We start from the raw sequence: 14,574 nt of genomic DNA on the forward strand, positions 1-14,574 counted from the left end.
GATTTAAGTGTCTTGGTGGAACAGAAAGGAGGTCGCCATCTGGAAGAAAATAATTGATCATTCTAGTGATTGGCAGTGCCTCAGGTCTGCTTTGCTGCTTCTTTTGACCTCACGGGCAAGCTCTCTGTGTTCTGTATTGCAGTTGGTGGTGTAGGAGAGAGCTGAACCTGTATCCATAGCTGGGTGATATTTGGGCCCATGTGGATATAAGCATTATCAGTAGGGTGCTTTCAATGCTGATGGCATATAAAAACATCCTGACAGAAACACTTGCTCCAGAAAAAAGACCAGTTTCAGGCTTCTACAAATCTGCTGCCTTGGAATTCTGAATTAGGATAGAGCCAGAAACAGGAGGAGAAAATCAGAGTGTTAGCTGGGTGGGGGTAAATGATGTCTTCTCCTTCTCATTCAGTTGAGTTTCTGTATCAAAACTTGTTGTTCTTGACTTCCTGTGGGTTGTCTGGTAAAGAGATGGGGACGTGAGTTTGAGTTTGTCTTTCTCAGTTGCTTTTATGCATGGACACCACCGGAAGGCTAATTTGAAGCCAGAACGAAACCTGTACATGCAAGAAAAGAAATGAAATGGTGAATTCATCTTTTTAATTGCACAGAGGAAGAGCAAATGCATGACTTGGTTTTACCTCTGAATGTCCATGCAAATAAAATATTTCTATTGAAATCAAAGAAGTGAGATGAAACGCTAAATGTATAAAACCATGGAGGAGGAGTGCAATAGTTCATGATCAGATTTCCTTATATTTTAAGTAAATATATATGATCAGTGGAATGGCAGGATGTCTGATGTGCTCAGTAGACGGTGATGACCATGCTGATAGCAGCGTTTGTGAGAAGTGTAGAATCTGAGGAAAATACGTGTGCTTTCCCACTGGAAGCTTTTTTAAAAATCATGAATAATTAAATGAGGAAGCTCTCTGCTTTCTGAGAGGAGAAGGATGTGTTTGGATGTTTGGCCTTAAGTGCAGATCGGCTGAATGGGCTGCAAAGCTTCCGCCTTTTGTGAGTTTATGGGCAGGATGCTGTTAGAAATGCTCCTAAGGACTGAGCTTCCTTGCATCACCCTGCAGTTAGGCGTTTTTTCCGGTGAAAACGCGGTGAAACTGCACTGGAGGTGCTGGATAAGGTGTATAATAAATACCCTTAAAGCTCACTGCTCACTGCCCACGCAGCTAAGCTAAAGAGAGATGCAGATTAGGGAGAGGTCTGTCAGTAGGATGCGCAGGCAGGATCTCGCATGGAGATCCGCAGGGCAGCCAGAGCAGCTCCCCACACTCGACTTCCTGCCGCGCCAGCGCCCCGGGAGCAGCCCGTCCTTAGCACGGAGCAAGAGGGACATCTCTTGGCACAACGGGGTTGTGCTCTCCCAGCCCCTCGCTCGCGGCAGCATGCCGGGATGGGACTCCAGGCAGGTCACCCGTGGGCTGCTCCTTTGCCCACAGGAGTGAGCCCAGGCCCTGTGTGAGGGGCACAGGGCTGTGCTGGGAGGGCGGTGGTCTGGGAGGAATGGTTGGCCAACCCAGCCCAGCGTTAGGTCAGCAGATGCGTGGCAGGGGTTACAGATTCCTCACTCCTTCCTTGGAAATAAGGGAGTCTGTGTGTGGAAATGTGTACAACAGTGGCTGTGCTGATCATATGCCTGCTGCCTGTGCTTTGTTCGGAGGCTGAAAATCTTAAGGGTTGAGTTAAAATCTCATGGTGTGGCTCATCTCACATTATTAGCAGAGTATAAATTGTCTGTTTAGCCTATGTACTGCAGTTGAAAATCACAGTTGTTCTCACCTCCAGAGATTTTTGCTTTTTCAGATTGAGATTTTTGTTTTCTCTGCTCACTCACATGCACACTACTCACCTTTGGTTAAGACAGCAGTATATGATGGGGTTGTACATTGTTGAACTCATGGCAAGGAGAAAGACTGCAAGATAAACCTGTTGAATGTATTTCTGCTGGTAGATGTCTTCCTTGAAGCTTCCCAGGATGAAGTATATGTGATAGGGCAGCCAGCAGACAGCAAAAATGATCACAACTACCACCATGGTCTTCACAAACTAGAAAAACAAAACCACTGTGTTATTCCTGGGCCTCTGGGTGATCATATGAGCCTTCTGGGAAAATGGGAAATGCTGCATTTGGGTTGGGTCTGTTTTCTACTGCTGAAGTGCTGCATATGGTATGTAGACCTGAGCTGATAGGGCAAAAAACCCCAGCACTGATGGTGGAAACTAGGAACAGCCTGAGAGTTAGAGCAAATGATTCCTGGTGCACCGAGTGGACTTTCTGCAGAGGAACTGCTTGCAGCTACATCAGAGAGCTATAGTAGGAAAATGAGATAACTGCTGTTGAATTGAAACCTCTCCCACCCTGTCCAGAGTTTTGCCCTGGTTTATCCTGCACTGTGTGGCTTCATTCTCTAAGGACTGCTGGGAACTGGCCTCCTGCCTACTGATGTGAGCCTTTCTTCCTTGGATGATAGCTGGCACATGTAGATCACAATTTCTTTTCATACTTGCTGGGTGATGCCCTTTACCCCCAGCCCAAAACACTTTGTCAGCCTTTCATGCCCAGTCCCACAAGAGTTTGTATCAAACGCAAGCTTCATTTTGGAGTTGGAGCCAGCAGCACTGGTGTGTTGAGGGTAATTATTTTTAAGTTTCACTTCTGACCTTTTTTTTGGCATTAACTTGGTGTTCATAGCGGGCTCTGTTAAGGTGGTTGCCTGGAACTGCACTGCTCCACAGAGTAATTCCTATAATGCTGTACGCAACAAACATCACCAGTAAAGGCAGTAAATAAATCAGCACGATCACTGCAATGTGATACCTGAAAAAGAAGAACAAGCACGTTTTCATAGTCAGTACGTCTCTTGAAGGGCTCTCAGAAATTGCCATTTGGACATGTAAGCCTGGCTCCCATTAACTTCAACCTCAAAGCATAAAGAAGCAGAAATTTTGTCTACAAACATCATTACAGGGACTTCTGTAAAGAGCAGAAGCTCATCTCTCTTGTGTTGTAACGATTAGTGCTTGGACTGGGTTCATTGTTCTTTCAAGATGAAGTAATATGGTTTATTTTTTACCAGAGAGCACTGAACTTTGCTATCCCTCTGCAGTCGAGAAAGAGACACATCTGAGACTTGTGCTGTAAAGATATGAACCTTTAAATGACAGATACTGAAAAGGGATATTCTGAAAACCACAGAGTAACTTGACAAATGCAATGGTGTCAACAGCTCAATTTGGCAACAGTGGAAATACCTGGATCGGGGACTGCAAGACGTAGCTGGCTGCTAACAGCGTGCACAAAGCCATCAGGTGAGACTCTGCAGATAGCAAGGAAGGAATATTGCCTGCTTACAGCATGCAGAAAGTGAATGGCAGTTATTGCTGTATTTGTGTTGCTGGCTGGTTTTGTTTGTGTGTGTGCACAAAATTACGTATCACCAACAGGCTACTTACTCAGTTACTGCTCCAGCCAAAAGTGCTGGCACCTCCTTTGGCTGTGTTTTAGCTCAGCCCTTCTTAGCCTTCCACGTTACCCTGCAAGCTTCTGCTGATTCCTTCATGCTGGGGGTCAATTATTTTAAGCAACCACCATTTATAGGGAGGGAACAACCTGCTCACTCAGTTACAGCAGCTGTCAAATTAACATAAACAGTGTAAAAACTAGGATTAGGCAGGAGGGCTCTGGCATACGCTGCTGGCAATGGCCACAAAAGGCTGGGTGCAAATGGTCTTTCTCAGCATGACAACACCCTGGAGTTACTTGCTGCCTTAGCGAGCGGGGTCCACTGCTTTGCTGAGGGCTGTCGAAATGGGTGTTGGGGTGCACGGAGGTGTTTGTTGCTTGGAATGTTTGCAGATATCAAAGTGATGGCTGCATATAGAAAAGTATTGTATCTGTGAAACATGGCAAGTCCCTGCCTGTTTTCCACCTCTCCCAACTGTCCTCAGAGCAGTACCTCTTTTGAAGGTCTAATCAGCAAAGCCCTGTTAGAGTTCCCATCCTGTGAGGAGCAGGATGAGATAGGAGCCTAAGTGGCACATGACACAAAGAACTTTTAGTGTTGTAATTGTGCTGCTTTGCTGCAAAATTAACCTGTCACGAGTTAAAAATAATCCTCTTGTGGTTAAAGTTCTTTATTTTGGTTAAAGTTCTACAGATTCAGTCCCTTTGCATCCAGTATTTCTCAGGCACTGGCAGTCACAGCAGTACATTGTTTGGGTCTTTTTTTACCTGTTTCTATCATACTTATACACATTTTTCCTGCAGAAAAGGATTTTCCTTTGTTTGGAAGTCTAGAAATCTTGAAGGCTGCTTTTACTCAACTATGAAGGATTTTGAGAACCCACAGTCAACAGAGGAACCCAGTTCTCCACTTCTGATTTTTTTTTTTTTTTTGGGTTTCTTAATATTTCTTTCCCTCTGTATTTGGACTAGCACATGAATGGCATATGGCTTTTTTTCTCAGTGGTCTATATTGCAGGCATCTGTCCCAACAGCTCCATCACTCAAGATGATTTCTGGGGAGCACTGCTTCCAACTTCCTCTTTAGGAGAACTACTGCAACCTGCAAATCTGAGGCTGTTCAGGGAGAGTAAGCTGGTGAATGAAGTCATGTTCTGCGTTCAGGAACTGCTGCTCCTAAGCTGGGGATCCCAGAAAGAACCTGCCCCATTATTCACATTCAGGACCAGCCTTTCCAATTTGCAGAGGTTTTGTCACTATACTGGGAAATTCTTGTTTCAAACCATGGCTGTGGGAGAAATAAACCCCACACTAAGTTTCATCTAAATGAAAGAGTCATCAGTGACTTACATAAAAGCAATCGGCTATTACCCCTCCTTCTTAATCGACAGGAGCTTGCACACTGTGTTCCCCAGCATGTGCCATGGGCTACCAGCCAAGGACCCCTGAGAGGAGCATCACCCAACATGACATGAGCCTGATTTTACTCTTTATTCTTCTGTGACTCTGGCAACTGGGGACAACTGGGCACCAGTGGCTGAATTTGCTGCAAGTTACCCAAACTTACATAGAGCTCCTGAAACTTGGCACATGTTAGTGTGAAAAACAGTTGATTTGGTAATAACTAACCATAGGAGGCATCCAGCTGTCTGCCAGAAATGAAGACTGAGAAGGGAAAAATGTCCCTGGTACATGCAGCTGGGCAAAAGCAGTTCACAGTGAAGAACAGGCACGGGGGGTTTAGAACTTTGTTTTGGTTTGAAAAATTGTTTCCATTTTGTTAATGGATTTGTTTCTTTTCTGCAGTTCTTCCATTACTTCTTAGTATAAATATGTTTTGCTTGATAAATTTCTCAAACTACTCTGTGTATCATGTGCTTTGAATAATAATTAATCACAGCACATCCCCTAAAATGCAAGGTATGGCTTGTTCCATGTGTCTGAACAATCACGTTTTAAAGCAGGAGGAAATTGCTGTGAGGGTCAGGAGCTTTTGGGAGCACAGATGTGTGCCCAGATAAGTCGATCTATAAAACCTTAGGATGTTTGAAACATGCTCCTCTTTCCCACCCCTCCCCTAACCCAAAGAGCAGCCTGATTTTTAAGCTACACATTTGTGTGGCTTTTCAGCATTAAAGATACCCAGTTTCTTCCTGCCTGATGGAGGGAGAAAATCCAAAATCCTTGGAACCAGGCTGTGCTGGTTTCTCTTAAATCCACCGAGCCCTGTATCTGGGGTTTCTAGATCTTATAACCAGTTTTCAGAGCAGGGGAGGATAGATCACCCTTCCCTGCCCTGAGCTGTGATCACCTGGCAGCTTTTTCCACAGCAGGCTTTAACTGAGCTTAGATTGCCTGCCTCACACCCACATTCCCCTGCTGTGTGGTTCCACCCTGCCCGCTCTCCCTGTAGCCAACGGTTTGGAGAAGAAATGAATTTCCTACTTAACATTCGCATGAATTAGGAGTTTTCTCATTTCTCTTACGTGAGCTGGTGTTTTGAGCCGACATCATCAGGCCAGACAACGATGCATTTTATTGTTCCATTGTCCATCATGATCTCAGCGTAGAAGCACTGTGGGAAGGCAAGCCCAAATGCCACCAGCCAGATTATCCCTATGATGACTCTGGTGCTTCCTGCAGAGAGCCTGGGCTTGAAGGGATGAATTATTGCCACGTACCTGCAAGAAAAACAGGTAATGCTTTTACAGTCGCATTGGTAATCTATACAACAAATACAGTGTAAGCAAGTGTGAAAACTCACCAGAATGGTGTAGTGGGCTTTATTTATAGAGAGATTTTGATAGGTTCCATGCTATAAATAATTTGAAGGGCCTAAATATCTTCTGAAGAGAACAGCTGCAAGTCTTGGGGAATAGTTTAAGGTATGAGGAGGAAGCAGCCATCTATGCCTTCTGGATATGGTCTTCGTAAGTATTCGCCTTTCTTGGAGTTTTTAATTTTTTTTTTAATTAATTTTTCAAATGTTTTATGTGCTTGGTCTGGAATTTCATGCTGTGAACTGTTAATATTAGTTTAGTGATATGTAGTGTTTAAAACTGTGCCATGTCTCCCTCCTCTACCAAAAAAAAAAGGCCCAAGTGCTCTTTTTTTCCCCAAAATTACGTCAACCTCCTGTGATGCCCCATGTTATCGCAACAGCAGACTGGGGTCTTGAGTATCCTTTACCCTGAATTATTCCCCACTGATTCTTAGCCGTGCAAAACTCTTGTGCCACCCACCTCTGCCTGTAAATGCTCAAGTGCTTGTGCTCGCAGAGGAAAGGAAAGGCTGACCCTTTTATCCCACACCTGCTCAGAGCCCTCATGGCACATCTGACTATTGGATTACATGCAAGCCTGCGGCGCTCTCTGGTTTTAAGTTCCCTGTGTAGAAATGCATGGTATCGTAATGACTACATAATCAAGTACGCATTTCTTGTCATGCTCTCTGTACGCTTTGACATGGTTGTTACAAAGGCAAAACAAAGTGGAAAATGCCAATTGCCTTCTTGTTTTCATAGCAAAAATCTGACAAATTCTGTGCTGTCTCTTGGCCAGGTCACTGGGAGGGAGCTCTGCCTGGCTGCTGGTGCAGGATAGAGGGCGGCTGCATGGACAGGCAGCACAGTAAGTAAGCCAGAGCTGCCTGGCAGCAGAGCCTTTTTTAGCTATAAAATTTTCATGTTGCCTTGCTTTTCTTTAGCTCATCGTAGGCAGTATTATACAGTGCTCAAATCTGGTCAGGGATGAATCAAGTGGTGAATATTCTCTAGAATTGATTTGTGGCTCTCAGTGAAACAAATCCTGGGTATAAACGATGCCACCCACTGTGCTTCTGAAGCAGCCTGAGTTGCAGGTTCTGAAGGTGTTACCTGGGCTGCTGGATGGAAGCTTTCCTATTCAGCCAGGGGTGCATCCCAAGGAGAGTTGGGCAAGCTCCTGCCCGCTGGAGTTGGATTTACTGAATCTGCTGAGGTCTTCTGGCCACTCTTGTGTGGCAGGGCTGCCTTTGCCCCCTACTGCTCATGCTCCCTCTACCCTCTCTCCAAGCCCTGCTCCCAGGAAGGCCAATAGTATCCTGGGATGCATTAGGAAGAATGTGGCTAGCAGGTCGAGGGAGGTGATCATCTGCTCTGCCCTGGTGAGGCCACACCTGGAGGACTGTGTCCAGTGCTGGGCTCCTCAGTACAAGAAAGATAAGGAGGTACTGGAGAGGGTACAGCAGAGGGCTACAGAGATAAACAGGGGTCTGGAGCATCCCTCTTACAAGGAAAGGCTGAGAGAGTTGGGTCTGTTTAGCCTGGAGAAGAAACAACTGAGAGGGGATCATATCAATGCATACAGATATGCTCAGTGGTGGGTGTCAGATCCTGGTCAGGATGGGGCCAGACTCTTTTCAGTGGTGTCCAGTGACAGGGTGAGGGGCAATGGGCACAAACTGAGACACAGGAAGTGCCATCTAAATATGAGGGAAAATTTATTTACACTGAGGGTAGCAGAGTAGTGGAACAGGCTGCACAGAGAGGTTGTGGAGTCTCCTCTGGAGAGATTCAAAGCCCATCTGGTTGTGATCCTGTGCAACCTTCTCTAGGTGAGCCTGCTTTAGCAGGGGGCTTGGATAATCTCCAGAAGTCCTTTCTGAACCCAGCCATTCCATCTTCTGTAAACCCAACAGTGAGCAATATAGCTAGGGCCTTTCCCACAGCAGACAAGGATGACTTACAGAGCTGTCACTTCTTAGCCTTCTTCCTTACAAGAAACCGCTTCAAAACACATTGTTTTAGCAAAGTTAAACAACGGAGCCCAAGTGGACGCAAGTTCTCATAACAATAAATGGAAGCCGTGAGTTTCCAGGAGACAGTGTCAGGATCTATTTTAAGGCTAAGCAAAGAATAGCTAAATATGGTTTGCAGCGAGATGCCAAGTTTTTGTTCTGATCCGTGCCATATGACTGTAAAGGTACTTTCACCAAAAGTCCACAAGGAATGAGAGTAGGGAGACATGAGGACAGGCTGAAACGGATTTTGTTTTGTTTTTTAAATATTTTTTGGCAGGCCACGTGTATAAAATAGCAGTTACCAGGAACTCATTACTAAAAGGAACAGCAAAAGAGTAGTTGAGTCTGAAACTGAGCTGTCATTACTTCTAAACGGGGATTTGCTTTCATCTGGACAACTGCAGGCTGATAAACGTATCACTCATCCCTGTTCTTATTAGCAATCCTTCCAGTAACCACAGAAGCCACTACTCTGTGCTGTGCCATATCCCCAGCTCCAGTGTGGGTCGCAGTAGGTGTCACAGGCACACAGGGCAAAGCCACCTTTCTCCTGCTAGTTTGTTTATCTGGTTTGATTTGTCTATCGATTGCTTCCTGCAGCTGGGCGTGCCGGGGTGAGCCAAGCTGTGAGCAGGACAGAAGTTACGAACGTGACCCCAATGACTCACGGAGCAACGCTTTTTGCATAGCTCCAGAGGGATGCTGGCTCTGCTCCTGAGGGAGCCTGGAGGGCCTTCTGTGGTTCACATCCTTGATAAGGAATGGGGGAAACCTGAAGAAAACTGCAAAGTCAACAGGAGGGCTTGATAAAGGACTGACAAGTTTTCTAGATTCAGGATTAGGCTGCCCCAGGGAAGACCTTTGCTGTCAGGTTAAGCAGAGACATAGGATGGGAAAGATACAGATGTTTCCAGCATCAGGCAGAGAGTGGAAGTAATGGACAGACAGGAAGGATAAGGGGAAGGAGGGCAGAGAGCCTAGAAGGGAGCTTAACCTCCTCAACTTCTTTCACATGCCATTGCCTTTAAAAGAGGAAATTCCCATGGACTTTTGGCCTCTTTCTAGTAAAAAGAAAAACAGCATCAGGCTGCTTAACAATGGACTGTAAACACATTCAGACTCCACAAATTTAAGCTTGAGTAAAACAGACTTGGCAGATGTAAAAGAGCGTGATGAAAATGCCAAATTACTTCAGAAGTCAAACAAAATCATTGTAATTACTTTCCTCCCTCTTGGAATAAGTCATTCTTGTGAACTCTTGGAGCAGACTGACATTTCAGATCCAATTCCCATTATTTCTGGTGGTTTGCTGGACTCACAAGCAGAATCTTGGATGCTGATACATTCAGCACTCTAATATATTCCTATCACTCCAGCTCTGTCCAAATGATGGGTCCTTCTCATGGTTTAAAAAAAAAATAAATAAAATGGTTTGCAGGATGACTGGGAAACAATTTGTGATCATAATGTGGGAACAACAAAACACCATCCACTTCCACTTGTTACGCATTTGGGTGTGATTCAGACCAGGGACAAACCAGAAGAGCCTGCCTTTCACACCATAACTAGGATCTAACCCCCCAGTCTGTTTGCTTGGCCCTCCTCCCACCTTGTTGATAAGGCACCTGATAGAGTAGGACAATTGCACAAAGTATTGTGAGAATTTTTTACAGCTTACAGTGGATTTTTTGAATCTTATCTTCTCCATTCGCCTCTTACCTCTCTGCAGCCACGGCTGTCATGGAATAAATGCTCACAAACATTGCGGTGATGGGAAACCAGTTCTGAAACCTGCAGAATTCCTCACCAAAATACCAGACGTTGTGACTGGCATAAATAAAGTTGAAGATGGTATTGAAAGTGGACATCAGCAAATCCGAAAGAGCCAAATTAACAATAAAGTAATTGGTAGCGGTCCTCATTCTCCTGTGTGCAAGAATAATCCAGATGATGGTGATGTTGCCAACGATGGATGTGATGACAATGAAGGAATAGGTGATAGCCCACAAAGCAATTCGCCAGCCTGGCTGGGTAAACTGGGTTACTGCTGTCCAATTGCTGCTGTCCTCAAGGGAGTCAGCTTGTGACATGTTGCTAGCATTTAAAATGGAAAATGTGCTCATGTTTTTTTTTTTCTTCAGCTAAGCATAAAATGAAATCTTCCGGCATCTGCTCATTTTCTTGCAGTAGACGCTGGTATTATGAACCCCCGTGCATATGACCTAAGTGCCATTAAACAGACATTGGGATGAGATGTCTCATGTCCTCTCGTCCTGTTTTCCAAATGATGCAATGTAGTTTCAGGAGATGAGTGGTACCGAGGGACTCTTCCTTGCCTGGCATTTTAACCTATGCTTGAAGAGCAAAAACTAAAGAACAGCTCTCTTCCTTTAGATTATTTGTAGGGCCAAGAAAATGTAAAAGGAAATATCAAGCCAGAAAAAACTTCAATCCAAGTGGAAATCCTTCTTTTTGAGAGCAGTGGTTTTCCAAGGCACCAGGTATTTGATCCTCTTCAGCGGGACGGAGGACATTTGGTTTTCTTTGCCGATCTAACTGTTACGGGTGAGGCAGGAGCTGTGCTGGGATAAATTCTCTGCAGGGTTTAAGGGGACTTTTGAAAGGAGGTGGAGTCTCTTGCAGGCTAAAACTAAACAACTGATTTGACATCAAATGAAACATGGCAAAATGGTACTTAAAGCTTCCCTCTCCTCCCCTCCCTCCCCCCAGCTTGTTTTGAAATAACCTCTGAAATGGACATGCTGCTCTGCCAGGATTTTACAGACTTAAATGCAAGGGTAGGTACTTTGCCAGGTTTATCAGTCCTGCAATCCTTGTATTTCCATGACCCTGGCTTCCTGCAAGCTCTCTGCACACCTAAGAATGAAACAAAATACATTCAGCACAGTTTTAGCAAGATGGTCTTGCTGTCTGCAATGAGTTGGAGGCTTATTCATATTTTTAATAGATTTTGCTTAATGGCGACTGCCTTAGGTCTCGACCAGCCATAATTTAATTTATTTTTACAGCAACAGTAGATTTGGTATGATTTAATTTATTTTCACCAAAAGCTCCAGAAATCCTTCTCCAGTTGCTGTCCAGCATAGAAACATCCAGAGAAGCCTCAGCTCCCAGACTCCATGCCCTGTGTTGCTGAGGGGCTTAATAAGGGGCATTGCCCCTTCATACCACTCCATCCCCTTTCCAGGACTGTGCTGTAGAAACTTACTGACCTCATGCATGCAAGAAGGAGTATCTGATCCTCATGGGAAAGTGGAACCCCTGGCTCCCTTCTCTGCTCAGAGCACAGTGCTCTTGCTTGCTGTCAGCTTCGCAGTAAAGAACATAAATATAAGCAACACGTCAAGGCTGAGATTTCAAAGAGTACTTGGCACCGGCTTGTGCCTGCTCTGCTGGAAGCTGAAAATGTTTCAGATATTAAAACCTGTTTTCAGGATTCAGAAAGTAACATAAATGAAAAACTCCCCCTGTGTGCACTGCCCTTGGATGGCAGTAGTTTTCCAGCTCTGGTAGTTGCTGGCGCTGCAGCTGTGCCAGGCACCCCAGCAGCAGGGCAGTATTTATCAGTTCAGGATCTTTTCCACCAGCTCAGCCTGGACTCTTTCCTTGCTTCATTAATTTCTGGAGGCAGTCTTCAGTTAACCCACCACCTAACTCTGCAACTCTTTAAAGCAGATCTTCTCTGATACTGTATTACCCCAGCTTTGGTTTTTAGAAATTAATACCTGTAGTACTACATACAGTATCTCCTTCTCATCACGATGGACTTCCTTGCAGGTAATCCCAACCCACTTCCCTACCCAGAAACTGCAAAAATACCCTTGTACGTGTCTTCTCATATGCACTGCAAAGAGTTTCAGGCTCTTTTTGAAAGTCTTCCACTGACACCTCATTAAACAGCTTATGAACCTTCCATTTTCTGTATACAGTCCAGGAGAGCTGTTCATGATTTGCAATACAAATTTAACATCTAATAGTGTTCTTCAGATTATTATATTTTTTTAATCTCTCTCAAATCTCTTCAAGTTCCAAGGAGAATATGAGCAAAAGCATCCAGCTGTTTAGCTGAGAATGCAGCTAAAGTGCTTTATCAGTCTTCGTTATAGAAAGTGGGACATTAGCAAGTGCTTAGAAAAACAGCTGTACTTTTTGATGTTTCAGTGGTGAAACACAACCTCTCTCAGCTGACTCTGAAGATGATCAGGATGCCCCTGTTTCCTAGGAACCTTCAACCCAACTGTCTGCCCTGGTCAATGATCTGTTACTTGGGTGTTAGTCGGAGAGCAGGCACCCTTTGGTCAACATTTCCTCATATAAGTCAGCAGAGACTTGCTTTTGTTTATACACACCCACACCTTTTATTCATTTGCTGGTTGTGCATTAGCAAGGTTATCATCCTGGAGCCAGGCCAGCAGTTTAGCGTGTGCTGTTGGCCTTTTCACTTGCAAAATGAAATGATTTTTCACAAAAGCAGGCTACAAATACCTCAGAAAAGCCACACTTGCCTGGGACTATTGCAAAACTTGCCTCTCCAATGATTTTGGAGTTATACCAGGGAAAGGGACTATCTGAGAGCAGTGGTTGGGTTTGGCTGGTTTCACTGTTCTTGTTACTGGCAGGATTGTTTGAGGCCATGCTGAGTCACTGATCCCAGTACCGGGCACAGGGTGAGAGATGCAAACAAAAGATGCAGGTCTGGAAGGTCAGGAGGGCGCATAAAGTGCATTTTGTGTTTTGGAAAAACAATACAAGGTAACTCGGGCAGTAGAGGCTTTAACAGTATTGCATGCTGGGCTCTGCTTTGGGAGGAAGGATCTTTGTCTAAGGAACAGATCTGAGAAAGGGATGTGAGGACCATCAGCGTTCACCTTGGGTGGGGCAATGCGCAGCCAGACTGCAGCTTGATCAGCCAGGCTTGGGATGGAAGAAAGCAGCAAAAATGCTGCTGGCTGCTCTAAAATGCACAGGGTCATCCTGATACTCTTTGGTGCAGGGCTAGCTGCAGGTTCACTTTTCTGCAGATTTCCTAAAGACCGGGGCCAAGTGCTCTGCAGACTCTGCTTTTGTTCATGGGATCTACCAAGCCTTGTACACACTTGCAACAACCAAGCAATGGAATTCCAAGCCATGGAATTTGAGCCATTGGATGGTCTTGGGATCATGTAATACATGATCTGTCTGGATGCTGGTAGAGATGCCATACTCTTGGTTGGAAAACTGCAGCTCTGTGCTGCTTGGGGCTGAGGTGGAGAGGACCACCAGCACTGCAGGCAATTCATAACATCTCACTTTAAACAGCTCTTTGCTGCTAAACTATACTAATTGTGTCCAGAAATCTTGCCATTTCACTGTCTAGACAAAATCTGGGATTCAGGCAAAGGATTGTTCAATTATATTCATATGGCTTTGTAACAGGAACCTGTTTTTATGTATTGCCTCAGTTCAGAGTGACAATATCAGGAAAATGGACACTCCTTTTAATCGACTTCTGCATCCAGCTGGTTTTACCCTGAAATTTTATTTGCAGAAATCACAGCACAAATGACAAGGTGAAACATTAGGAAAATCAAACCAAAACTATTAACTTAGTTAAATGCATAAACAAGGAAAATGCATAAATGACAGGAACACACTTGGATGTGAACAACGCCCAAGAGACATAAAGAATGCGCAGCGGACACTAATTCCCTGCACTTAAGTGATGTGATTTCCAGCCTGCATGCTACTGGTAGATATTTGCAAATTTGTCTGAAAATTTAAGTTGTTGATATTTTAGAAGATGAATGCCCTAGGACATTGTATCATGCGTTATTGCCCGAAACCTAAGAGGTGAGGAGCTGTTCTGTTGCGGGCAGGGCCCTGGGCGGGATTCTTTTTTTCCCAGAAGCAGAATTTAGCACCACATGCAAAAGCAATGGCACTTTTTGTAACAGAATTATCTAGGAATATACTTTAGGCTTTATAAGAGAGGTTTTGGCACCAACTGCTATTATATGATACGTACCTAATGAAATGTTGTGTGACTGACCACTTTTACATATACAGCTCTGAGGTTTTCCACAATCTCTTTGCCGAGTAATTTAAGAATAAATGCTGCTGCACTTCATCTTCTCAGATACCAGACACTGATTTTCAATGCTGTCTGTCTGCTCTGGGCCAGGATGCAACAACCAACTCTGTGACAGTTGTCTGCCACTTTGAATGAGACTTTTTTTTCCCTGAGGAAAATAGCCCTTTGTGGGGCAGGAGTGCAGCACTGCCAGCTTGAAAGGGGTTATTTCATCTCGTAGGCA

The 14,574-nt window shown here is 44.6% G+C and overlaps 1 protein-coding gene across 1 annotated transcript; it reads right to left on the reverse strand.

Annotated features, from left to right (window-relative positions):
- Window positions 1–361: 361 nt before the first annotated feature.
- On the reverse strand, window positions 362–11,224 carry TACR2 (tachykinin receptor 2). The gene is made up of 5 exons (XM_057403291.1): window positions 9,980–11,224; window positions 5,968–6,162; window positions 2,680–2,836; window positions 1,868–2,064; window positions 362–557 (listed from the first exon to the last, which is right to left on the reverse strand). Exons 1-5 carry the CDS (start codon window positions 10,381–10,383, stop codon window positions 362–364), a joined length of 1,149 nt encoding a protein of 382 aa, XP_057259274.1. The 5' UTR covers window positions 10,384–11,224.
- Between the last annotated feature and the right edge of the window lie 3,350 nt (window positions 11,225–14,574).

Source organism: Pezoporus wallicus, unplaced genomic scaffold (genome assembly GCF_028554395.1).
Source record: "Pezoporus wallicus isolate ANWC-B61680 ecotype Strahan unplaced genomic scaffold, APGP_CSIRO_Pwel_v1 contig_4264, whole genome shotgun sequence".
Classification (NCBI taxonomy): domain Eukaryota; kingdom Metazoa; phylum Chordata; class Aves; order Psittaciformes; family Psittacidae; genus Pezoporus; species Pezoporus wallicus.